Genomic DNA, 24,410 nt, shown 5'->3' on the forward strand with positions numbered 1-24,410 from the left:
AGTGCTGAGGGAGCGCCGCACTGTCGGAGGGGCAGTGCTGAGGGAGCGCCGCACTGTCGGAGGGGCAGTACTGAGGGAGCGCCGCACTGTCGGAGGGGCAGTACTGAGGGAGCGCCGTACTGTCGGAGGGGCAGTACTGAGGGAGTGCCGCACTGTCGGAGGGTCAGTGCTGAGGGAGCCCTGCACTGTCAGAGGGGCAGTACTGAGGGAGCGCCGCGCTGTCGGAGGGGCAGTGCTGAGGGAGCGCCGTGCTATCGGAGGGGCAGTGCTGAGGGAGCGCCGTGCTATCGGAGGGGCAGTGCTGAGGGAGCGCCGCACTGTCGGAGGGGCAGTACTGAGGGAGCGCCATGCTGTCGGAGGGGCAGTACTGAGGGAGCGCCATGCTGTCGGAGGGGCAGTACTGAGGGAGCGCCGTGCTGTCAGAGGGGTAGTACTGAGGGAGCAGCGTACTGTCAGAGGGGCAGTACTGAGGGAGTGCCGCACTGTCGAAGGGTCAGTGCTGAGGGAGCCCTGCACTGTCGGAGGGGCAGTACTGAGGGAGCCCTGCACTGTCGGAGGGGCAGTACTGAGGGAGCGCCGCACTGTCGGAGTGGCAGTGCTGAGGGAGCGCCGTGCTATCGGAGGGGCAGTGCTGAGGGAGCGCCGTGCTATCGGAGGGGCAGTGCTGAGGGAGCGCCGCGCTGTCGGTGGGGCAGTGCTGAGGGAGCGCCGCACTGTCGGAGGGGCAGTGCTGAGGGAGCGCCGCACTGTCGGTGGGGCAGTACTGAGGGAGCGCCGCACTGTCGGAGGGGCAGTACTGAGGGAGCGCCGCACTGTCGTAGGGGCAGTACTGAGGGAGCGCCGTGCTGTCAGAGGGGTAGTACTGAGGGAGCAGCGTACTGTCAGAGGTGCTGCATTTCGGATGAGACGTTCAACCGCGATCCCGTCTGCTCTCTCGGGTGGACCTCAAAGATCCCGTGGCACTATTTCGAAGAAGAGCAGGGGAATTATCCCCGCTGTCCTGGGGCCAATATTTTTCCCTCAATCAACATAACATAAAAAAACAGATTATCTGGGTCATTATCACATTGCTGTGTGTTGGAGCTTGCTGTGCGCAAATTGGCTGCCGCGTTTCCCACATTGCAACAGTGACGAGACTCCAAGATTACTTCATTAGCTGTAAAGCACTTTCAGACGTCCAGCAGTTGTGAAAGGCTCTATATAAATGCAAGTCCTTCTTTCTTGAAACGCTGCAGTCCGTGTGGTGAAGGTGCTCCCACAGCACTGTGAGGCTTTGGTCGAAACTGAACGATTCCTCCGCCTTTATTGTTCTGAGTGGTCTCTGCAGCGGTTTGCTCTGACTGAGTGGCCCCTTTTGGGGGCAGTTAAGGTTAAGAGTCAGTCACGCTTGGTGTGGGAATTGGAGTCACGTATAGGCCCGGACCGGGTAAGGACGGCAGATAGTCTTCCCCGACGGGACATTAGTGAACCAGTTGGGTTTTTAGTGACAATCCGACAGCTTCAGGGTCACTTTTACTGATCCCAAATTTTTATTTCCAGATTATTTTAGTTTATTTTAAAAACTGAATTTAATTCCGCAATCGGCCTGGTTGGGATTTGAACCTGTGTTTTCTGGGTTACTGGTCCAGTAACAGAAGCACTGTGTGACCGTACCCCGGTACGAGCTGGATATCGGGACAGCTCTGAGGAGGCAGTAAAGGGTTAATGGTCGGAGTGTACTACTTTTTGGATTTGTCAGTAACTTGCTACTTTTGCTGAGATTAATTTACAGAGAAAGGGAGTGTAGGAGTGATGGGATGGGAATTCTCGGCCGAATCTGGCTTGAGTTCAGGGTCACAGTCGTGACATTCTCCCCACAGCACAACTTTCAAATAAAACGTTGGCTTTTTCCCCCTTCCCTCAATTGCCGTCGGTAGAATAATAATTATCCCCCTGGCAAGAACCTCCCGTCACTGAGGCTTTACCATCGGCAATCAGATCCCTCACACACAACAACAACAACTTGTATTTATATAGCGCCTTTAACGCAGTGAAACGTCCCAAGGTGCTTCACAGGAGTGTTATGAGACAAAACATGTGACACCGAGCCACATAAGTAGAAATTGGGGCAGGTGACCAAAAGCTTGGTCAAAGAGGTCGGTTTTAAGGAGCGTCTTAAAGGAGGAGAGAGAGGTAGAGAGGCGGAGAGGTTTAGGAAGGGAGTTCCAGAGCTTGGGGCCCAGGCAACAGAAGGCACGGCCGCCAATGGTGGAGCGATTATAATCAGGGATGCTCAGGAGGGCAGAATTAGAGGAGCGCAGATATCTCAGGGGGTTGTGGGGCTGGAGGAGATTACAGAGATAGGGAGGGGCGAGGGCCATGGAGGGATTTGAAAACAAGGATGAGAATTTTGAAATCGAGGTGTTGCTTAACCAGAAGCCAATGTAGGTCAGTGAGCACAGGGGGTGATGGGTGAGCGGGACTCGGTGCGAGTTAGGACACAGGGCAGTGAGCACAGGGTGATGGGTGAGTGGGACTCGGTGCGAGTTAGGACACAGGGCAGTGAGCACAGGGGGTGATGGGTGAGTGGGACTGGGTGCGAGTTAGGACACGGGGCAGTGAGCACAGGGGGTGATGGGTGAGCGGGACTCGGTGCGAGTTAGGACATGGGGCAGTGAGCACAGCGGGTGATGGGTGAGCGGGACTCGGTGCGAGTTAGGACACGGGGCAGTGAGCACAGCGGGTGATGGGTGAGCGGGACTCAGTGCGAGTTAGGACACGGGGCAGTGAGCACAGCGGGTGATGGGTGAGCGGGACTCGGTGCGAGTTAGGACATGGGGCAGTGAGCACAGCGGGTGATGGGTGAGCGGGACTCGGTGCGAGTTAGGACATGGGGCAGTGAGCACAGCGGGTGATGGGTGAGCGGGACTTGGTGCGAGTTAGGACACGGGAGGTGATGGGTGAGTGGGACCTCAGAGCACTCGATCCAAGCCAGGGAATGCCCAACTGGGCTGGGGGCCCTGGGTCAAGGTGTGAGAGGTTGGGGGTCACACGGAGGGACTATGGACGGGAATGAGGAATAGCGAGGTGGGAGGGGGAAGTTCTACGCTCCACATGCCCAGCATTGAAGGCTGAGTGGGGTCAGGAATTGAAGCTAGTTCGGGAACCCGAACTCTGGCTCATTATCGCTCTGAGGGTGCTTGACGCAGTGTGTGTGGGAGGGCGGACATTGCCTGCCAATCTGCCCCATTCACATCACACCGAAAGGCTACGTTTAAAGTTTGTTTTAAATACATTTTTCTTAAATTCCGTCTACCCCTCCACAATTGTCTCCTGTCCTCTTTCAAAAGACACCAACTCCTGACGGTGCAGTTCCAAGGCTGATGTTACATGTTCACACTGCAATTTGGCCCTCAGTGTCTCTTCCAGGGCAGGTACAGGGGGTTAGATACAGAGTAAAGCTCCCTCTACACTGTCCCATCAAACACTCCCAGGGCAGGTACAGCACGGGGTTAGATACAGAGTAAAGCTCCCCCTACACTGTCCCATCAAACACTCCCAGGGCAGGTACAGCACGGGGTTAGATACAGAGTAAAGCTCCCCCTACACTGTCCCATCAAACACTCCCAGGGCAGGTACAGCACGGGGTTAGATACAGAGTAAAGCTCCCTCTACACTGTCCCATCAAACACTCCCAGGGCAGGTACAGCACGGGGTTAGATACAGAGTAAAGCTCCCTCTACACTGTCCCATCAAACACTCCCAGGGCAGGTACAGGGGGTTAGATATAGAGTAAAACTCCCTCTACACTGTCCCATCAAACACTCCCAGGGCAGGTACAGCACGGGGTTAGATACAGAGTAAAGCTCCCTCTACACTGTCCCATCAAACACTCCCAGGGCAGGTACAGCACGGGGTTAGATACAGAGTAAAGCTCCCTCTAGACTGTCCCATCAAACACTCCCAGGGCAGGTACAGCACGAGGTTAGATACAGAGTAAAGCTCCCTCTACACTGTCCCATCAAACACTCCCAGGGCAGGTACAGCACGGGGTTAGATACAGGGTAAAGCTCCCTCTACACTGTCCCATCAAACACTCCCAGGGCAGGTACAGTAATCCTTAAACCTCTCCGACTCTCTACCCCTCTCTCCTCCTTTAAGACGCTCCTTAAAACCTACCTCTTTGACCAAGCTTTTGGTCACCTGTCCTGCTATCTCCTTATTCAGCTCGGTGTCAAGTTGTTGATGATTCTTGGCCCTCTGGGCAGAGGCAGAGGCAGTTTCAAACTTGATAATGGCCTCCAAGAACCCAGGACTGCGATCCCTGCGGTTACACTGGCTTCCCGCTCACCCTCCAGCGCTGACCCCACAGTACTCCGAGTGCAGTACTGAGGGAGCGCTGCACTGTCGGAGGGGCAGTGCTGAGGGAGCACCGCACTGTCGAAGGGGCAGTGCTGAGGGAGCGCTGCACTGTCGGAGGGGCCATTTTTGAGACGACACATCTGCCCTCTCAGGTGGCCACTATTTTGAAGAAGAGCAGGGGAGTTCTCCCCGGTGTCCTGGGGCCAATATTTATCCCTCAATCAACGTAACAAAAGCAGATTATCTGGGTCATTGTCACATTGTTGTGTGTGGGAGCTTGCTGTGCGCAAATTGGCTGCCACATTTCCTACATTACAACAGTGACTACACTCCAAAAGTACTTCATTGGCTGTGAAGCCCTTTGGGATATCCTGAGGCTGCGAAAGGCGCTATATAAATGCAAGCCTTTTGGTATTTATATTTCCGCCCGCGTGTGGAGGACAAGATTCCAAATCTCGCTCGGCGCCCGATTGAGCTGGAGAGGCAGAAGTCGGGTGTCGGGAGTCACAGTCCCCCCGGGCAAGGGGGGGGGGACAAACAGGGGGAACACCGGGACCCGAATACTTCCCGCTCCCCCATGCCGGGGGGGCGGGGGGAGATCAGGAGTGAGAATCACAGCCGTGCCTCACCATGGCCCGTCCTGGTAAATCTCTGAGAATCGCACGGCGCAGGAGGAGGCCATTCGGCCCATCGTGTTGTGCCGGCTCTGTGACAGAGCGATCCAATCAGGCCCACTCCCCCCGCTCTTCCCGCCCCCATTCCCGTCCCCATAACCCGGCACATGTCTCCCCTCAAGTATTGCTTTCCGGATTGTGCTTAAAAATCCATCTGGTTCAAGGTATCCCTTCAGAGAGGGAAATCTACCGCCCTTACCCGGTCTGGCCTATATGTGACTCCAGACCCACAGCAGTGTGGTTGACCCTTAACTGCCCCCTGAAATGGCCCAGCGAGACACTCAGTTGTACAAGGCGGCTCGCCACCACCTCCTCAAGAGGCGATTAGGGATGGGCAATAAATGCCGGCCTTGCCAGCGATGCCCACATCCCGTGAACGAACAGATATTCGAAACAAGTCGGGTTGAATTTCAGACTCGATGGTCCGAATGGCCTCCTGTGCGGCAGTGCTCTCTGATTTGTCTAATTCCCGTGGAAGGGTGGAGAGAGGCGGGCAGTTGGGCAGCACTGTGAGATACGAGATCCTTCCTGTGATACAGTCTGTTGCGAAGTGTCTCTGCCTCCATGAGGGGGACAGCAAGTGGCAGAGAGGTTCTGCATTGACCTCCAGGGCCACTGGGCCCTTCTGGGCAGGCACTGGGCAGGAGTTGCAGCAGTCTCCAGGCTTCAACACCACTATTTCAGACTGGTGTGATTCACATGTGATTCCCTATTGCTGAACACACAGAAACATAGAAACATAGAAAGTAGGTGCAGGAGTAGGCCATTCGGCCCTTCGAGCCTGCACCACCATTCAATATGATCATGGCTGATCATTCCCTCAGTACCCCTTTCCTGCTTTCTCTCCATACCCCTTGATCCCTTTAGCCGTAAGGGCCACATCTAACTCCCTTTTGAATATATCTAACGAACTGGCCTCAACAACTCTCTGTGGTAGAGAATTCCACAGGTTCACCACTCTCTGGGTGAAGAAGTTTCTCCTCATCTCGGTCCTAAATGGCTTACCCCTTATCCTTAGACTGTGACCCCTGGTTCTGGACTTCCCCAACATCGGGAACATTCTTCCTGCATCTAACCTGTCCAGTCCCGTCAGAATTTTATATGTTTCTATGAGATCCCCTCTCATTCTTCTAAATTCCAGTGAATATAAACCTAATCGATCCAGTCTCTCCTCATATGTCAGTCCCGCCATCCCGGGAATCAGTCTGGTGAACCTTCGCTGCACTCCCTCAACAGCAAGAACGTCCTTCCTCAGATTAGGAGACCAAAACTGAACACAATATTCCAGGTGTGACCTCACCAAGGCCCTGTACAACTGCAGTAAGACTTCCCTGTTCCTATACTCAAATCTCCTCGCTATGAAGGCCAACATACCATTTGCCTTCTTCACCGCCTGCTGTACCTGCATGCCCACTTTCAATGACTGATGTACCATGACACCCAGGTCTCGTTGCACCTCCCCTTTTCCCATCGAGCCTGTGCCGGCTCTGTGAAGGATCAGTGGTGCTCAGTCCCCACAGCCCTGCTGCTTGACCATAACCCTGCCCGTTCCCCATCCTCCAGTACCCGCCCAACACCCGACATCGGCTCCCACCACCTTTCCAGGTCGATGTTCCCGATCCCGATAACTCTCTGACTGAAAACATTTCTCCTCATCTCCCCTCTAGATCTTTTGCCAGTGATTTTGAATCCGTGACCCCTGGTTACTGACCCACTCGCCATAGAGAATAGATTTTCTCTCTCTCCTTTATCAAAAGCCCTCATCATCCTGAAAACCTCGATTAGTCACCTCTTCACCTTCTCTGTTCCAAGGAGAACTGTCCTAACTTTACCAACCTTCCTCATAACTGAAGGCCCTCGTCCCCAGTAACATCCTGGGAAACCTCCTCTGTACCCTTTCTAAGGCTGTTACATCTTTCCTGGAGTGTTGAGCCCAGAATTGTCCACAATAATCCAGTGAGACCGAACCAGCGATTTCTGAACTTCCAGCCTGATCGCATTGTTGCTTATAATGCTGCTAAAAGGGGGAAAATAAATGCATTTTTACAGAACTTTTCACAACCTCAGGACGTCCCAAAGAATTTTATAGTCAATGAAGCTGTGTCAGCTGTGGCTCAGTGGGCAGCGCGCTCGCCTCGGAGTCAGAAGGTCGTGGGTTCACGTCGCACTCCAGAGACTTGAACACAAAATTCTAAGCTGACAGTCCCAGTGCAGTACTGGGGGAGTGCCACACTGTCGGAGGGGCAGTACTGAGGGAGTGCCGCACTGTTGGAGGGGCAGTACTGAGGGAGTGCCGCACTGTCGGAGGGGCAGTACTGAGGGAGTGTCGCACTGTTGGAGGGGCAGTACTGAGGGAGCGCCGCACTGTCGGAGGGGCAGTGCTGAGGGAGCGCCGCACTGTCGGAGGGGCAGTACTGAGGGAGTGCCGCACTGTCGGAGGGGCAGTACTGAGGGAGTGCCGCACTGTCGGAGGGACAGTACTGAGGGAGCGCCGCACTGTCGGAGGGGCAGTGCTGAGGGAGCACCGCACTGTCAGAGGGGCAGTACTGAGGGAGTGCCGCACTGTCAGAGGGGCAGTACTGAGGGAGTGCCGCACTGTCGGAGGGGCAGTGCTGAGGGAGTGCCGCACTGTCGGAGGGACAGTACTGAGGGAGTGCCGCACTGTCAGAGGGACAGTACTGAGGGAGTGCCGCACTGTCGGAGGGACAGTACTGAGGGAGCGCCGCACTGTCAGAGGGGCAGTGCTGAGGGAGCACCGCACTGTCAGAGGGGCAGTACTGAGGGAGTGCCACACTGTCAGAGGGGCAGTACTGAGGGAGTGCCGCACTGTCGGAGTAGCAGTACTGAGGGAGCGCCGCACTGTCGGAGGGGCAGTACTGAGGGAGCGCCGCACTGTCGGAGGGGCAGTACTGAGGGAGCGCCGCACTGCTAGAGGTACCGTCTTTCAGATGAGACGTTAAACCGAGGCCCCGTCTGCTCTCTCAGGTGGATGTAAAAGATCCCATTGCACTATTTCGAAGAAGAGCAGGGGAGTTCTCCCCGGTGTCCTGGGGCCAATATTTATCCCTCAATCAACATCACTAAAACAGATTATCTGGGTCATTATCACATTGCTGTGTGTGGGAGCTTGCTGTGCGCAAATTGGCTGCTGCGTTTCCCACATTACAACAGTGACTACACTCCAAAAATACTTCATTGGCTGTAAAGCAGTTTGGGACGTCCGGTGGTCGTGAAAGGCGCTATATAAATCCAAGTCTATCTTTCTTTTGAAGTGTGGTCACTGTTGTAACTCCCCTCTCCTGTCTCACTTTAGCTGGTGGAGCGATCCACTGCCTGGACCCCACACCCCAGAACATCAGAAATAGGAGCAGGAGTTGGCCATTCGGCCCCTCGAGCCTGCTCCGCCATTTAATAAGATCATGGCTGATGTTTCACCTCAACTGTGGCACAGTGGTTCTGTTACTGGACCAGTAATCCAGGGGCCGGGACTAATGATCCGGAGACATAAGTTCAAATCCCACCACGGCAGCTGGGGAATTTAAATTCAGTTCATTAAATAAATCTGGATTTTTCTTTTTTAAAGCTAGTAATGGTGACCATGAGTGTTGTTAAAAACCCATCCGGTTCACTAATGTCCTTTAGGGAAGGAAATCTGCTGCCCTTACCCGGTCTGGCCGATATGTGACTCCAGACCCACAGCGATGTGGTTGGCTCTTAACTGCCCTCTGGAATGGCCCAGTGACACACTCAGTTGTACAAGGCGGCTCACCACCACCTCCTCGAGGGTGATTAGGGATGGGCAATAAATGCTGGCCTTGCCAGCGATGCCCACGTCCCGAGAATGAATTATTTTTAAACTCCACTTTCCTGCCCGATCCCCATATCCCTCAATTCCCCTCGAGTCCAAACATCTTTCGAGCCCAGCCTTGGATTTCTCTCTCATCCTCACCAACACACTTTCCCTTTCCGCAAGAGCCTCCTCAACACTTTACTCTCTGGCTCCGCCTTTAGTCTTCGCCATATTTACTTTCCTCACTCCATTCTCCGATGTGAAGACCCTCTGGACATTTGCCACATTGGCACGAATATAAATTGTTAATGTGACTGTAGGACAAACCTCTGCTATTTTATCAAAGCTCAAATGGCAGTGTACAGATATCTCCCTGAGGGAGAGGGGACTGAGAGACACCAGTCAGTGTACAGATATCTCCCTGAGGGAGAGGGACTGAGAGACACCAGTCAGTGTACAGATATCTCCCTGAGGGAGAGGGACGGAGAGACACCAGTCAGTGTACAGATATCTCCCTGAGGGAGAGGGGACTGAGAGACACCAGTCAGTGTACTGATATCTCCCTGAGGGAGAGGGACTGAGAGACACCAGTCAGTGTACAGATATCTCCCTGAGGGAGAGGGGACTGAGAGACACCAGTCAGTGTACAGATATCTCCCTGAGGGAGAGGGGACTGAGAGACACCAGTCAGTGTACAGATATCTCCCTGAGGGAGAGGGGACGGAGAGACACCAGTCAGTGTACAGATATCTCCCTGAGGGAGAAGGGACTGAGAGACACCAGTCAGTGTACAGATATCTACCTGAGGGAGAGGGGACTGAGAGACACCAGTCAGTGTACAGATATCTCCCTGAGGGAGAGGGGACTGAGAGACACCAGGCAGTGTACAGATATCTCCCTGAGGGAGAGGGGACTGAGAGACACCAGTCAGTGTACAGATATCTCCCTGAGGGAGACGGACTGAGAGACACCAGTCAGTGTACAGATATCTCCCTGAGGGAGAGGGACTGAGAGACACCAGGCAGTGTACAGATATCTCCCTGAGGGAGAGAGGACTGAGAGACACGTCAGTGTACAGATATCTCCCTGAGGGAGAGAGGGACTGAGAGACACCAGTCAGTGTACAGATATCTCCTTGAGGGAGAGAGGGACTGAGAGACACCAGTCAATGTACAGATATCTCCCTGAGGGAGAGAGAGGGAGAGAGAGAGGGAGACTGAGAGACACCAGTCAGTGTACAGATATCTCCCTGAGGGAGAGGGGACTGAGACACACCAGTCACTGTACAGATATCTCCCTGAGGGAGAGGGGACGGAGAGACACCAGTCACTGTACAGATATCTCCCTGAGTAAGAGGGACTGAGAGACACCAGTCTGTGTACAGACATCTCCCTGAGGGAGAGAGGACTGAGAGACACGTCAGTGTACAGATATCTCCCTGAGGGAGAGAGGGACTGAGAGACACCAGTCAGTGCACAGATATCTCCCTGAGGGAGAGGGACTGAGAGACACCAGTCACTGTACAGATATCTCCCTGAGTAAGAGGGACTGAGAGACACCAGTCAGTGTACAGATATCTCCCTGAGGGAGGGGGGACAGAGAGACACCAGTCAGTGTACAGATATCTCCCTGACGGAGAGGGACTGAGAGACACCAGTCACTGTACAGATATCTCCCTGAGGGAGAGGGGACTGAGAGACACCAGTCACTGTACAGATATCTCCCTGAGGGAGAGAGGACTGAGAGACACCAGGCAGTGTATACATATCTCCCTGAGTGGGAGGGACTGAGAGACACCAGTCACTGTACAGATATCTCCTGAGGGAGAAGGGACTGAGAGACACCAGTCAGTGTACAGATATCTCCCTGAGGGAGAGGGACTGAGAGACACCAGTCAGTGTACAGATATCTCCCTGAGGGAGAGGGGACTGATAGACACCAGTCAGTGTACAGATATCTCCCTGAGGGAGAGGGACTGATAGACACCAATCAGTGTACAGATATCTTCCTGAGGGAGAGGGGACTGAGAGACACCAGTCAGTGTACAGATATCTCCCTGAGGGAGAGAGGACTGAGAGACACCAGTCAGTGTACAGATATCTCCCTGAGGGAGAGAGGACTGAGAGACACCAGTCACTGTACAGATATCTCCCTGAGGGAGAGAGGACTGAGAGACACCAGGCAGTGTATACATATCTCCCTGAGTGGGAGGGACTGAGAGACACCAGTCACTGTACAGATATCTCCTGAGGGAGAAGGGACTGAGAGACACCAGTCAGTGTACAGATATCTCCCTGAGGGAGAGGGACTGAGAGACACCAGTCAGTGTACAGATATCTCCCTGAGGGAGAGGGGACTGATAGACACCAGTCAGTGTACAGATATCTCCCTGAGGGAGAGGGACTGATAGACACCAATCAGTGTACAGATATCTTCCTGAGGGAGAGGGGACTGAGAGACACCAGTCAGTGTACAGATATCTCCCTGAGGGAGGGGGGACAGAGAGACACCAGTCAGTGTACAGATATCTCCCTGACGGAGAGGGACTGAGAGACACCAGTCACTGTACAGATATCTCCCTGAGGGAGAGGGGACTGAGAGACACCAGTCACTGTACAGATATCTCCCTGAGGGAGAGAGGACTGAGAGACACCAGGCAGTGTACAGATATCTCCCTGAGGGAGAGGGACTGAGAGACACCAGTCAGTGTACAGATATCTCCCTGAGGGAGAGGGGACTGATAGACACCAGTCAGTGTACAGATATCTCCCTGAGGGAGAGGGACTGATAGACACCAATCAGTGTACAGATATCTTCCTGAGGGAGAGGGGACTGAGAGACACCAGTCAGTGTACAGATATCTCCCTGAGGGAGAGAGGACTGAGAGACACCAGTCAGTGTACAGATATCTCCCTGAGGGAGAGAGGACTGAGAGACACCAGGCAGTGTATACATATCTCCCTGAGGGAGAGGGGACTGAGAGACACCAGTCAGTGTACAGAAGCTCCCTGAGGGAGAGGGGACTGAGAGACACTAGTCTGTGTACAGATATCTGGCTTCCTTTGGATAAAAATAGACAGCAGTTGCGATGAGCCTTTCTGCCCGGTTTATGGGATGACACACAGGCCCTGCCTGTGTAGGGTTGTGTTTGTATAGTCTACCAGGCTACGATGAGCCGACCCAACCCACCCTGCTTCAGGAAGCTTGGCTATATTCAAGCTTTTACATGCTTGATTTAAATGTCTATGTATTCATTGCGCGTTGCCTGTTTGTCTGGAATCTGGATTTGGGTCTGAGGTGGAGTCCACGTCCTGGTTTGAGACTGGCGTTAGGTCTGGGTCTGACGTCTGGGGCTGGGAGGACGTCCCAAAGTGCTTTACAGCCAATGAAGTACTTTTTGGAGTGTAGTCACTGTTGCAATGTGGGAAACGCGGCAGCTAATTTGCGCACAGCAAGCTCCCACACACAGCAATGTGATGAGCTGATAATCTGTTTTTGTTATGTTGATTGAGGGATAATTATTGGCCCTCGGACACTCGGGGAGAACTCCCCTGCTCTTCTTCGAAATAGTGCCTTGGGTAATTTCACATCCACTGTACAGAGCCTCAGTTTGACATCTTATCCAAAAGACAGCACCTCTAACAGTGCGACACTCCCTCAGCACCGCCCCTCCGACAGCACGGCGTTCCCTCAGTACTGCCCCTCCGACAGTGCGGCGCTCCCTCAGTACTGCCCCTCCGACAGCACGGCGTTCCCTCAGTACTGCCCCTCCGACAGCACGGCGTTCCCTCAGTACTGCCCCTCCGACAGTGCGGCGTTCCCTCAGTACTGCCCCTCCGACAGTGCGGCGCTCCCTCAGTACTGCCCCTCCGACAGCACGGCGTTCCCTCAGTACTGCCCCTCCGACAGCACGGCGTTCCCTCAGTACTGCCCCTCCGACAGCACGGCGTTCCCTCAGTACTGCCCCTCCGACAGTGCGGCGCTCCCTCAGTACTGCCCTCCGACAGTGCGGCACTCCCTCAGTACTGCCCCTCCGACAGTGAGGCGCTCCCTCAGTACTGCCCCTCCGACAGTGCGGCACTCCCTCAGTACTGCCCCTCCGACAGTGAGGCGCTCCCTCAGTACTGCCCCTCCGACAGTGCGGCACTCCCTCAGTGCTGCCCCTCCGACAGTGAGGCGCTCCCTCAGCACTGCTCCTCCGACAGTGCGGCGCTCCCTCAGTACTGCCCCTCCGACAGTGCGGCGCTCCCTCAGTACTGCCCCTCCGACAGTGCGGCGCTCCCTCAGTACTGCCCCTCCGACAGTGCGGCTCTCCCTCAGTACTGCCCCTCCGACAGTGCGGCGCTCCCTCAGTACTGCCCCTCCGACAGTGCGGCACTCCCTCAGTACTGCCCCTCCGACAGTGCGGCGCTCCCTCAGTACTGCCCCTCCGACAGTGCGGCACTCCCTCAGTACTGCCCCTCTGACAGTGAGGCGCTCCCTCAGCACTGCTCCTCCGACAGTGCGGCGCTCCCTCAGTACTGCCCTCCGACAGTGCGGCGCTCCCTCAGTACTGCCCCTCCGACAGTGCGGCGCTCCCTCAGTACTGCCCCTCCGACAGTGCGGCTCTCCCTCAGTACTGCCCCTCCGACAGTGCGGCGCTCCCCCAGTACTGCACTGGGCGTTTCAGTCTGGATTGTGGGCTCAAGTCACTGGAGTGGGACTTGAACCCACGACCTTCCCATTTGAGGGCGAGGGTGCAGGGTGCAGCTTCGGGTGTGGAGGAAGGAAAAACTGAAGCAATGAGGAGTTGTGTAGCTGTGAACTCCTGGCGGATTGAGTTGGAGTCGGAGGCGATGTGGTGAGCTTTTAGTTCAGTGCCGTGAAGCAGCAAGGTGGAGGGATCAGTGTGTGGAGGGTGACAGATTGTGCAGGGCGGGGCGAAGGAGAGCTGAGCTGAAGCAGTTAGAAACATGGATCTGAACACCCAAGTTCATGGAGCTCGGACTCTGTCTGAACCTGCACACTGACTGTGAAGGTCTGCCACATACTTGGAACATGGGATACCGTTCGTAAACCCAATGTCGCAATTTGCAATCTCAGAAATGGCAACGTGTCACGTGTAATTGTGTTCCCCACATTACAGCAGGGACCGCACTGAAAGTACTTCATTGGCTGTAAAGCGCTTTGGGACATCCTGAGGTGGTGATAGGTGCTATATAAATGCAAGTCTTTTGAACAGGATTGGCGGGCAATGGTTTTCAAACGTCGCTTCAAAACAAAGACCAACTTTAGAGTGTAGTCACTGTTGTAATATGGGAAACGCGGCAACCAATTTGCGCACAGCAAGCCCCCACAAATGTGATAATCTGTTACAGTGATTTTGAATGAGGTATAAATATTGGCCCGAGGAAACCGAGGAAAACTCCCCTGCTCTTCGGAATAGTGGCCGTGGGATCTTTTACATCCACCTGAGAGAGCAGACAGGGCCTCGGTTTAACGTCTCATCCCAAAGACGGTACCTCCGACAGTGCGGCGCTCCCTCAGTACTGACCCTCCGACAGTGCGGCGCTCCCTCAGTACTGCCCCTCCGACAGTGCGGCACTCCCCCAGTACTGCCCCTCCGACAGTGCAGCGCTCCCTCAGCACTGCCCCTCCGACAGTGCAGCACTCCCTCAGTACTGCCCCTCCGACAGTGCGGCACTCCCTCAGCACTGCCCCTCCGACAGTGCGACGCTCCCTCAGCACTGCCCCTCCGACAGTGCGGCACTCCCTCAGCACTGCCCCTCCGACAGTGCGGCGCTCCCTCAGCACTGCCCCTCCGACAGTGCGGCGCTCCCTCAGCACTGCCCCTCCGACAGTGCGGCGCTCCCTCAGTACTGCCCCTCCGACAGTGCGGCGCTCCCTCAGCACTGCCCCTCCGACAGTGCGGCGCTCCCTCAGTACTGCACGGGGAGTGTCAGCCTGGATTTTTGTGCTCAAGTCCCTGGAGTGGGACTTGAACCTACAACTTCCTGACTGAGAGGTGAGAGAGAATCTGTCTGACACCAGACCTCCCCCTATCTTACCTCCTGGGTCCCTTCCCTGCTCTTTGGTACCAATGGGAACCAGAAAGGTGTTTCTGCATGTGTATTGTCACTGCCTCTGTGTCCTTTCTATATGGTTAGGGTAGAGTATCATGGGACCATACAATCGCACAGCACAGAAAGAGGCCATTGGGCCCATCGAGCCTGTGCCGGCTCTGTGACAGAGCGATCCAATCAGTCCCATTCCCCCCGCTCTTTCCCCCACAGCCCTGTGAATGTTTCCCCTTCCAGTATTTATCCAATTCCCGGTTTGAAAGTCACTATTGAATCTGCTCCCACCGCCCTTTCAGGCAGCGCGTTCCCGATCACAACAACTCGCTGTGTAAACACATTCTCCTCTTCTCCCCCTCTGGTTCCATCGCCGATTACCTTAAACCCATGTCCCTCTGGCCACCGACCCTCCTGCTCCTGAGAACAGGTTCTCCCCGATTTACTCTATCAAAAAACCCCTGTGTTTTTGAACACCTCGATCAAATCTCCCCTTAACCTTCTCTGCTCGGAGGAGGACAACCCCAACTTCTCCAGTCTTTTCCTGACGGAGTAAAATATTTGCAGGGCTGTGGGGAAAGAGCGGGTGGAGCGAGATTAATTACTTAGCTCCACCAAAGAGCCGGTACAGGCACGATGGGCCGAATGGCCACCTCCTTGCCTCTGAGTCAGAAGGTTGTGGGTTCAAGTCCCACTCCTGGGACTCGAGCACACAAAAAAAATCTAGGCTGACTCTCCCAGTGCAGTACTGAGGGAGCGCCGCACTGTCGGAGGGGCAGTACTGAGGGAGTGCCGCACTGTCGGAGGGGCAGTACTGAGGGAGCGGCGCACTGTCGGAGGGGCAGTACTGAGGGAGCGGCGCACTGTCGGAGGGGCAGTACTGAGGGAGCGCCGCACTGTCGGAGGGGCAGTACTGAGGGAGCGCCGCACTGTTGGAGGGGCAGTACTGAGGGAGCGCCGCACTGTTGGAGGGGCAGTACTGAGGGAGCGCCGCACTGTTGGAGGGGCAGTACTGAGGGAGCGCCGCACTGTCGGAGGGGCAGTGCTGAGGGAGCGCTGCACTGTCGGAGGGGCAGTACTGAGGAAGCGCCTCACTGTCGGAGGGGCAGTACTGAGGGAGCGCCGCACTGTCGGAGGGGCAGTACTGAGGGAGCGCCGCACTGTCGGAGGGGCAGTACTGAGGGAGCGCCGCACTGTCGGAGGGGCAGTACTGAGGGAGCGCCGCACTGTTGGAGGGGCAGTACTGAGGGAGCGCCGCACTGTTGGAGGGGCAGTACTGAGGGAGCGCCGCACTGTCGGAGGGGCAGTGCTGAGGGAGCGCCGCACTGTCGGAGGAGCAGTACTGAGGGAGCGCCGCACTGTTGGAGGGGCAGTACTGAGGGAGCGCCGCACTGTTGGAGGGGCAGTGCTGAGGGAGCGCCGCACTGTCGGAGGGGCAGTACTGAGGGAGCGCCTCACTGTCGGAGGGGCAGTACTGAGGGAGCGCCGCACTGTCGGAGGGGCAGTGCTGAGGGAGCGCTGCACTGTCGGAGGGGCAGTACTGAGGGAGCGCCTCACTGTTGGAGGGGCAGTACTGAGGGAGCGCCGCACTGTCGGAGGGGCAGTACTGAGGGAGCGGCGCACTGTCGGAGGGGCAGTACTGAGGGAGCGCCGCACTGTCGGAGGGGCAGAACTGAGGGAGCGCCGCACTGTTGGAGGGGCAGTACTGAGGGAGCGCCCGCACTGTCGGAGGGGCAGAACTGAGGGAGCGCCGCACTGTCGGAGGTGCCGTCTTTCGGATGAGACGTTAAACCGAGGCCCAGTCTGCTCTCTCAGGTGGACGTAAAAGATCCCAGGGGCACTATTTCGAAGAAGAGCAGGGAGTTCTCCCCGGTGTCCTGGGGCCAATATTTATCCCTCAACCAACATCACTAAAACAGATTATCCGGTCATTATCACATTGCTGTGTGTGGGAGCTTGCTGTGCGCAAATTGGCTGCTGCGTTTCCTACATTACAACAGTAACTACACTCCAAAAGTACTTCATTGGCTGTAAAGCGCTTTGGGATATCCAGTGGTCGTGAAAGGCGCTATATAAATGCAAGTCTTTCTCTCTCTCTCTCTCTCTCTCTATTTTCTGTGCTGTCTCGTTCCACGATTGTGTGAGTTGAAGTTGGGGGACAGTGTTTGAAACCTGTGATGTTTTTGTGTTGGTGGCAGGTTGCTGAATGAGAATGACAAAGCGGACCGTTTGGTGGAGGAGGCGGAGCGCCTTCGGTCGCAGCACAAGAAGGACCACCCCGACTACAAATACCAGCCACGGCGACGCAAGAACATGAAGCCTGGGCAGGGGGATGGCGAGACACACCCTGAAGACAGCCATCTGTCCGCCGTGCAGCCCCACTACAAGGCCGTGCCCCAGGACCGTGGCCGCGCGGTGGGCAGCTCCCCGCTGTCGGAGGGACACGGCGAACACGCAGGTGACACCCCCCCCCCCCGCGCCTCTCCGCACTCGCACTCGCTCCCCTCGACCCTTCCGAACATCGCGCGTCCAACAACCAGGGGGGGGGCGGGGGGAGGGCACTGAGGACAGACTCATCGTTCTCTGCCCTCTTTCCCCCCCCACCCCCCGGGATCTCGTCTCCCCCCCCCCCCCCCCCCCCCCCCCCCAAAAAAAGTGCGACTAACACTTGGCGGGAGAAATTCGGTCGCGGCTCTCTTGCGCCGTTAATCCAGGCGGGGCGGTACTTTTGGCGCCTGAAAATGTTTGCGCCTCCCGCCCAGAAATTGGTCAGAATTGGGCGAGGAGCTGACAGGGGGGCGCTAAATCAGCCGTTGTACTCCAGAGCTGGGGCGGGGGACGATAACAAAAGTTTGGTCGGTACAATTTGCGGGCCCATTGCGTATGCGCGGAACTCCGAATCAGATCCCGGGAAAGGCCGAGTCTTAAAGACGCGGCACAGTAATGCACCCATGACAGTTTTCAAAACCACTTGTTTCCGCCCGCACCGTTATGTCTGTCTGCCGCTGCAAACTGGGAGGCTCACGCAGCGTGCTGTGTGTAAACCTCGCACTGACTGTGACCTCGGGGGCTCACGCACCGTGCTGTGTGTAAACCTCGCACTGACTGTGACCTCGGGGGCTCACGCAGCGTGCTGTGTGTAAACCTCGCACTGACTGTGACTGAGACTCACACCGTGCTGTGTGTAAACCTTACACTGACTGTGACCTCGGGGGCTCACACACCATGCTGTGTGTAAACCTCACACTGACTGTGACCTCGGGGGCTCACGCACCGTGCTGTGTGTAAACCTCGCGCTGACTGTGACCTCGGGGGCTCACGCACCGTGCTGTGTGTAAACCTCACACTGACTGTGACCTCGGGGGCTCACGCACCGTGCTGTGTGTAAACCTCGCGCTGACTGTGACCTCGGGGGCTCACGCAGCGTGCTGTGTGTAAACCTCGCACTGACTGTGACCTCGGGGGCTCACGCACCGTGCTGTGTGTAAACCTCGCACTGACTGTGACCTCGGGGGCTCACGCACCGTGCTGTGTGTAAACCTCGCACTGACTGTGACCTCGGGGGCTCACGCACCGTGCTGTGTGTAAACCTTGCACTCACTGTGACCTCGGGGGCTCACGCACCGTGCTGTGTGTAAACCTCGCACTGACTGTGACCTCGGGGGCTCACGCACCGTGCTGTGTGTAAACCTCGCACTGACTGTGACCTCGGGGGCTCACGCAGCGTGCTGTGTGTAAACCTCGCACTGACTGTGACCTCGGGGGCTCACGCACCGTGCTGTGTGTAAACCTTACACTGACTGTGACCTCGGGGGCTCACGCACCGTGCTGTGTGTAAACCTCACACTGACTGTGACCTCGGGGGCTCACGCACCGTGCTGTGTGTAAACCTCGCACTGACTGTGACCTCGGGGGCTCACGCACCGTGCTGTGTGTAAACCTCGCACTGACTGTGACCTCCCAGGGAAGCACTTCCTTATCCCTTTAATTAGCCGCCAGTTAACGAATCTGCAAGCCCGGACTCGCTGTTTTTCCAGATGTTGTTCTCGGCGGGCGCTCAATGAGGCGTGACACCGAACTTACCGACCGGGACGCGAGCGTGGGCGTTGCACCAGGAATACGTCAGGATCGGAGCGATCGGCAGCAGCCGGGCGCTAGCGGTTTGCGCCCCCGGGGAGCAACGAATGAATTTTCAGTCAGGGCGCTTAACACTGCGCGCCCGGTCGCTAAGCTCTAATGCTCGCATTATCGCCTCCTCTGGCCGCTAACTGAGGCGTTAGACAACCAAATATCCAGCCCCATATCTTCCCCCATTCCCTTCCCGCTCCTGCGATTATCTCCGGCTGACACATCGGTGGTTGAGAGCTGGTTAGGACGCTCAGAGTGTCGGACAAGACACTTTCTCTGAACTCCGTTGATCGCTCACAGATGTGAATTCCTCGGGCTGGTTTTCCGGTGTGGCGGATTGTGGGCCGGTAAAGTTTGGCGCCTCAGTCAGCAATATTGGGCCGCGGGGCTCTGAGTGTGGGACGTGGCGCGAAGGGAGGCGATGCACACCGGCTGAGCGTGCGCGAGGCCCCGGGGAGAGCAAAAAAAACTGAAATAAAACCATCAAATACATTCCCAATTACTTTAAAACTTCATAGCCACAACATAAATCGCAAAGAAAAACCCGACCACACTCACCCGAGGTGGCTACAGCCCGTTTCCCCGGGCGGTCCCAGCAGGGGGCGCTACACACCGGCTCGCCTCTCCCGGGCGGTAACTCCCCGCGTACCGCCGATACTGGCTCCGAATATCCCGGCGGGGCGCTGGAGGCTGGCTGCCCGCTCGGAGGAGCTCACCGCCGCCATTGCCGCCCCTCAGGGTCGCTAATCGGGGCGGCAACAAGCGGAAATTCCAGCCCCTTATCTTAGTAAAGGCGCAGATAGGCCAACACGCGAGGAGGACATTCGGCCCATTGTTCCCGCTCCACGCTGGAACTCTCGTCTCCCAGTGACCTGCTCTATCCTCGTACCCTTCAACATTTATCTTCAAGTGTTTATTGAATTCACTCCGAACTCTGCTTCAGGAGCCTCTTGTGCTGATGGAACCACCTTCTGACGCAACTTTGGGTGAAAACATTCTTTAACATCTCTCTTTCTGCTTCTAGTTTCATCCCGGGTCTCTGACCCTTGTTACCACTTCACCAACCGGTGGAACTTTTTAAAAACTTTTGCTCCCCTTCCAGACACTTACTGCAGCGAATACTGCCCCAGTGTTTAGAGTCTCCCATAACAGTATCTTCTGATCCTTGTTACGGATCCCAGAGAATCTCCATGGCAACTTTCCCATGGCTCCAACACCCTTCCCATAACGGCTTGGCTAAAACTGCAGACTGCACCACCAACTACCACCATTCGAATATAAGAATCAGGAGCAGGAGTCGGCCATTCGGCCCCTCGAGCCTGCTCCGCCATTCAATGAGATCACGGCTGATCTTCCACCTCAACTCCACTTTCCCGCTCGATCCCTCGATTCCACCCTAGGGTCCAAAAATCTATCGTTCTCAGCCTTGAATATACTCAAAGACTGAGCCTCCACAGTTCTCTGGGGCAGAGAATTCCAGAGATTCACCACCCTCTGAGTGAAGAAATTTCTCCTCATCTCAGTCCTAAATGGCCGACCCCTTATCCTGAGACTGTGACCCCTGGTTCTAGACTCCCCAGCCCGGGGGAAACATCCTCCCTGCATCTACCCTGTCAAGCCCCTTCAGAATGAATGCATTTTAATGAGATCGCCTCTCATTCTTCCAAACTTTAGAGAGTAGAGGCCCATTCTACTCAATACCTCGACTGATACACAGATTTGCACCCCCAGATCTCTCTCCCTCCACTCCATTCAAAACTGATTGATTTATTTGTATCCTTCATTCCAAAAGGTGCAGCGTTTTGAATTTATCGGTACTGAACTTTGCCTAATTTACGCGTCTGTGAACCGTCTTGGGATGTTGTTCTGAATTAAGGGTGCTATATAAATGCAGGTTGTTGTTGAACTGCACTTGCCCCATATTTGCCCACTCTAACGTGCCCACACCCTGCTGTCATCTCCCCGGATTCTCCCTCCGCTCCGTAATCTGTCGGCAAGTAGTGATATCAATTCCCGCGGAGCCGCCGTCTGACGTCCCTTTCTTGTTTTTCTCCTCCCTTTGCGCAGGCCAGAACCACGGCCCCCCGACACCTCCCACCACCCCCAAGACGGAGATGCAGCCGGGGAAGGCGGAGGGCAAGCGGGACGGGCGGCCGTTGGTGGAGGGTGGCAAGCCACACATCGACTTTGGCAACATGGACATCGGGGACCTGAGCCACGACGTGATGTCCAACATGGAGACCTTTGACGTGCACGAGTTCGACCAGTACCTGCCGCCCAATGGCCACCCGGGCCACGGCCAGTCGCTGGGGGCGGGGCCCTACGCCGCAAATTACGGGCTGGGGGGCGCGCTGAGCGGTGCGGGGGCGCACTCCGCCTGGATCGCCAAGCAGCACAGCGGGGGGGGGTCGTCGGCCGCGGCCTCGGCTGCCGCTGCCCCCTCCGAGCCCAAGACCCAGATCAAGACGGAGCAGGCCCACCCGGGCCACTACGCAGATCAGCAGCACTCGTCGGCCCAGATCACCTACACCTCCTTGAGCCTCCCTCACTACGGCTCGGCCTTCCCCAGCATCACCCGCTCCCAGTTCGACTACCCCGAGCACCAGCCCTCGGGCTCCTACTACAGTGCCTCCGGCCAGGCCTCCGGCCTCTACACTGCCTTCTCCTACATGGGCGCCTCACAACGCCCGCTCTACACGTCCATCGGAGACCCGAGCTCGGTCCCCCAGTCCCGAAGCCCCACCCACTGGGAGCAACCGGTCTACACGACTCTCACCCGGCCCTAATACCACTCCCCCCACCCCCTCCCCCTGCCCAGAGTTCGAGGACCCAACGGGACTTGTTTTTTTTTTTTCCTTTCTAAAACCAAAGGACCAGAAGTAAAAAAAAAATAAAATCCAATCTACACGTACGGTTCCGAAGATCGAGCATGCTAACGAGCGCCTCTAATATCCCCGACGTTTCCCGCGTGTGCCTGGGTCGAACGCAAGTTTCTCGCCTGTAGACTGTTAACGGAGGCGAGGAGCCCAGTGAACACTGCGACAGGTCGCTCGCGCACGGCCGAGCAAAGACGTTGGCTCGAGACAATATACCCGAAGTGACCGCCCCACCCTCTCCGCCCTCCCCCGTTGCCTCCTGACGACACAACACGATGCAGTAGCCTCCCAAAGTGTCACCAAACCAACAAAAATAAGCAAGCTTCCCGGAACAAACAACCCCCCCCACCCCCCGCCCCCCCCTCCCCCCTCCTCTCACGCTGCCTTTCAACGCCGGAGAAAGGCCGAAGGCTTCGCTTGTCTGTCCTAGGGTGGACCGATTGCAGAGAGCGCAGCTTTCCACCATCCATCAGGGAGGTCACTCCATGCGGCCTTCGACCAGCGAGACAGGACTCCAACCCCGAACACCACGCGATCCCGGATCGTTGCCCGACACCGTCCGCGGGAGAGTTAAACCCGCTTTGCTTCACTTGTTTTTAATCCGCTTAACTCTCGCGGGCAGCTCCCTCCCAAAAACCCGCGACCTCTACCGCCTCGAAGGACAAGGGCAGCAGGGGCACGGGAACACCACCACCTCCACGTTCCCCTCCCAGTCACACACCATCCTGACTGGGAAATATATCGGCCGTTCCTTCATCGTCGCTGGGTCACAATCCTGGAACTCCCTCCCTAACAGCACTGTGGGAGCACCTTCACCACACGGACTGCAGCGGTTCAAGAAGGAGGCTCACCACCACCTTCTCAAGGGGCAATTAGTGATGGCCAATAAATGCCGGCCTGGCCAGCGATCCGGGACTGAATACGACAAACGGCTGAGGTTTTGGTTTAAGGAGAACCGCCTCACTAGAGCATCGCTAACATTCTGTGCGTTACGCACAGTGCAGAGTAAATATATTTGTGTGTGAGTGCGCGTGTACAAGCACGTGTGTGTGTGTGTGTGTGTGTGTGCGTGTGAGTGCGCGTGTGTGTGCGAACGTGTGTGTGCGAACGTGTGTGTGTGTAAATATATCTGTGTGTGTGTGTGTGCGTGTGTGTGCGTGTGTGTGCGTGTGTGTGCGTGTGTGTGCGCGTGTGCGTGTGTGCGTGTGTGCGTGTGTGCGTGTGTGCGTGTGTGCGTGTGTGCGTGTGTGTGTGTGTGCGAACGTGTGTGCGCGCAGCTGGTTCGGAGAAATGTGTACATATTTTCTAAAAGAAATTGAACGTCTCTTTTTTTAAAGGAGTATTTTCGGCCTTTGTTTCCTGACCGTGCTGCGTCAGAGCACGGTGGGACCCTGGCCTGTTGCGAAGTGGCGTTTGCCGTAGGGTGCCTCGGGACAATATCCCTCCCCTCGACATATCCGCATCGTATCCCGCGGCGACGTTTTGGAAACTGGTCGAGGGAGGAATGTCGGCCCTTGTATTTTAGGTGTAGGGGGGACCGTGAGCCGCCTCTTTTTTGCGTCTTAATAGTTTGGGCCCAGCGCGGGGGGGCAAGGGGGGGCCCAGCCATCCCAGCGACAGTGTCGGTCTCGCGAGCCGGAGGCCGAATGAGGAGCTGCCATTGCCCCGGGATTGTCCCGCAGGGGATCGACCTCCCCCTGGGGCAACTCCCGGAGGAACATCACACAGACGTTGAGAAAAATGTGGGGGGGCGTGGCTTTAATTGACATTTGTTTATTAATTGTGCTAATATTGGAGACGTGATGGGGCGGGGTGGGGGGGAATGAGGGGGGGGTGAAAGCATCCAATCGGGGTAAGAAAGTGCCTGAAGAAAGTGGGGTTGAGGTCAAAGATCAGCCAGGATCTGATTCAATGGTGGAGCAGGCTCGAGGGGCCGAATGGCCGACTCCTGCTCCCAATTCTTGTGTTCGCTTTGCGATTGGCTGAGGGGAAGATGGGGGCACTGTGAAGGTGGACGTGTTGGGCGGGGTGGGAGGGGGAGAGAGATGTGCCGAAATCCCCAGGGGCCAATGTTGGCCGATACCCCCTGTCCTAGAAGCCTTGCAGTTTAGGCCTGACTCTCCGGTGGGCCTGGTTTACACACGGTGTGGCCCAAGGAGGAGGGAGTGGGGGGCGGGGACAGTGTGGGGGGGGTGGTGGGGGCCATGGCTCACAGTGTCTGCCCTGTTACAATCCCCTCTCCCACACAACAATGGTGGTCGCAGAACCCTGAGACTCCACACTCCCCCCGCCCCCTCACCCCCCCTCCCCCCGATCGGGAGCAGGCTGAACAAACGTGGACAGGGGAATTGAGTGGGGAATCATCATCATAGACAGTCCCTCGGAATCGAGGAAGACTTGCTTCCACTCTTAACATGAGTCCTGAGGTGGCTGAACAGCCCAATACGAGAGCCACAGTCCCTGTCACAGGTGGGACAGACGGTGGTTGAGGGAAAGGGGAGGGTGGGACTGGTTTGCCGCACGCTCCTTCCGCTGCCTGCGCTTGGTT

General features: G+C 56.3%; 1 protein-coding gene across 1 annotated transcript in view; it reads left to right on the plus strand.

Annotated features, from left to right (window-relative positions):
* The window catches only part of sox10 (SRY-box transcription factor 10), a 30,870-nt gene extending 8,917 nt beyond the window's left edge, over positions 1 to 21,953 (plus strand). Inside the window, exons 2-3 of the mRNA XM_070861867.1 lie at positions 17,057 to 17,316; positions 21,054 to 21,953. Coding sequence (XP_070717968.1) covers positions 17,057 to 17,316; positions 21,054 to 21,772 — 979 coding nt within the window. The 3' untranslated portion in view covers positions 21,773 to 21,953. The remainder of the gene's footprint in view (positions 1 to 17,056; positions 17,317 to 21,053) is intronic.
* Positions 21,954 to 24,410: the final 2,457 nt, after the last annotated feature.

Source organism: Pristiophorus japonicus, chromosome 19 (genome assembly GCF_044704955.1).
Source record: "Pristiophorus japonicus isolate sPriJap1 chromosome 19, sPriJap1.hap1, whole genome shotgun sequence".
In the NCBI taxonomy this organism is placed as follows: Eukaryota; Metazoa; Chordata; class Chondrichthyes; family Pristiophoridae; genus Pristiophorus; species Pristiophorus japonicus.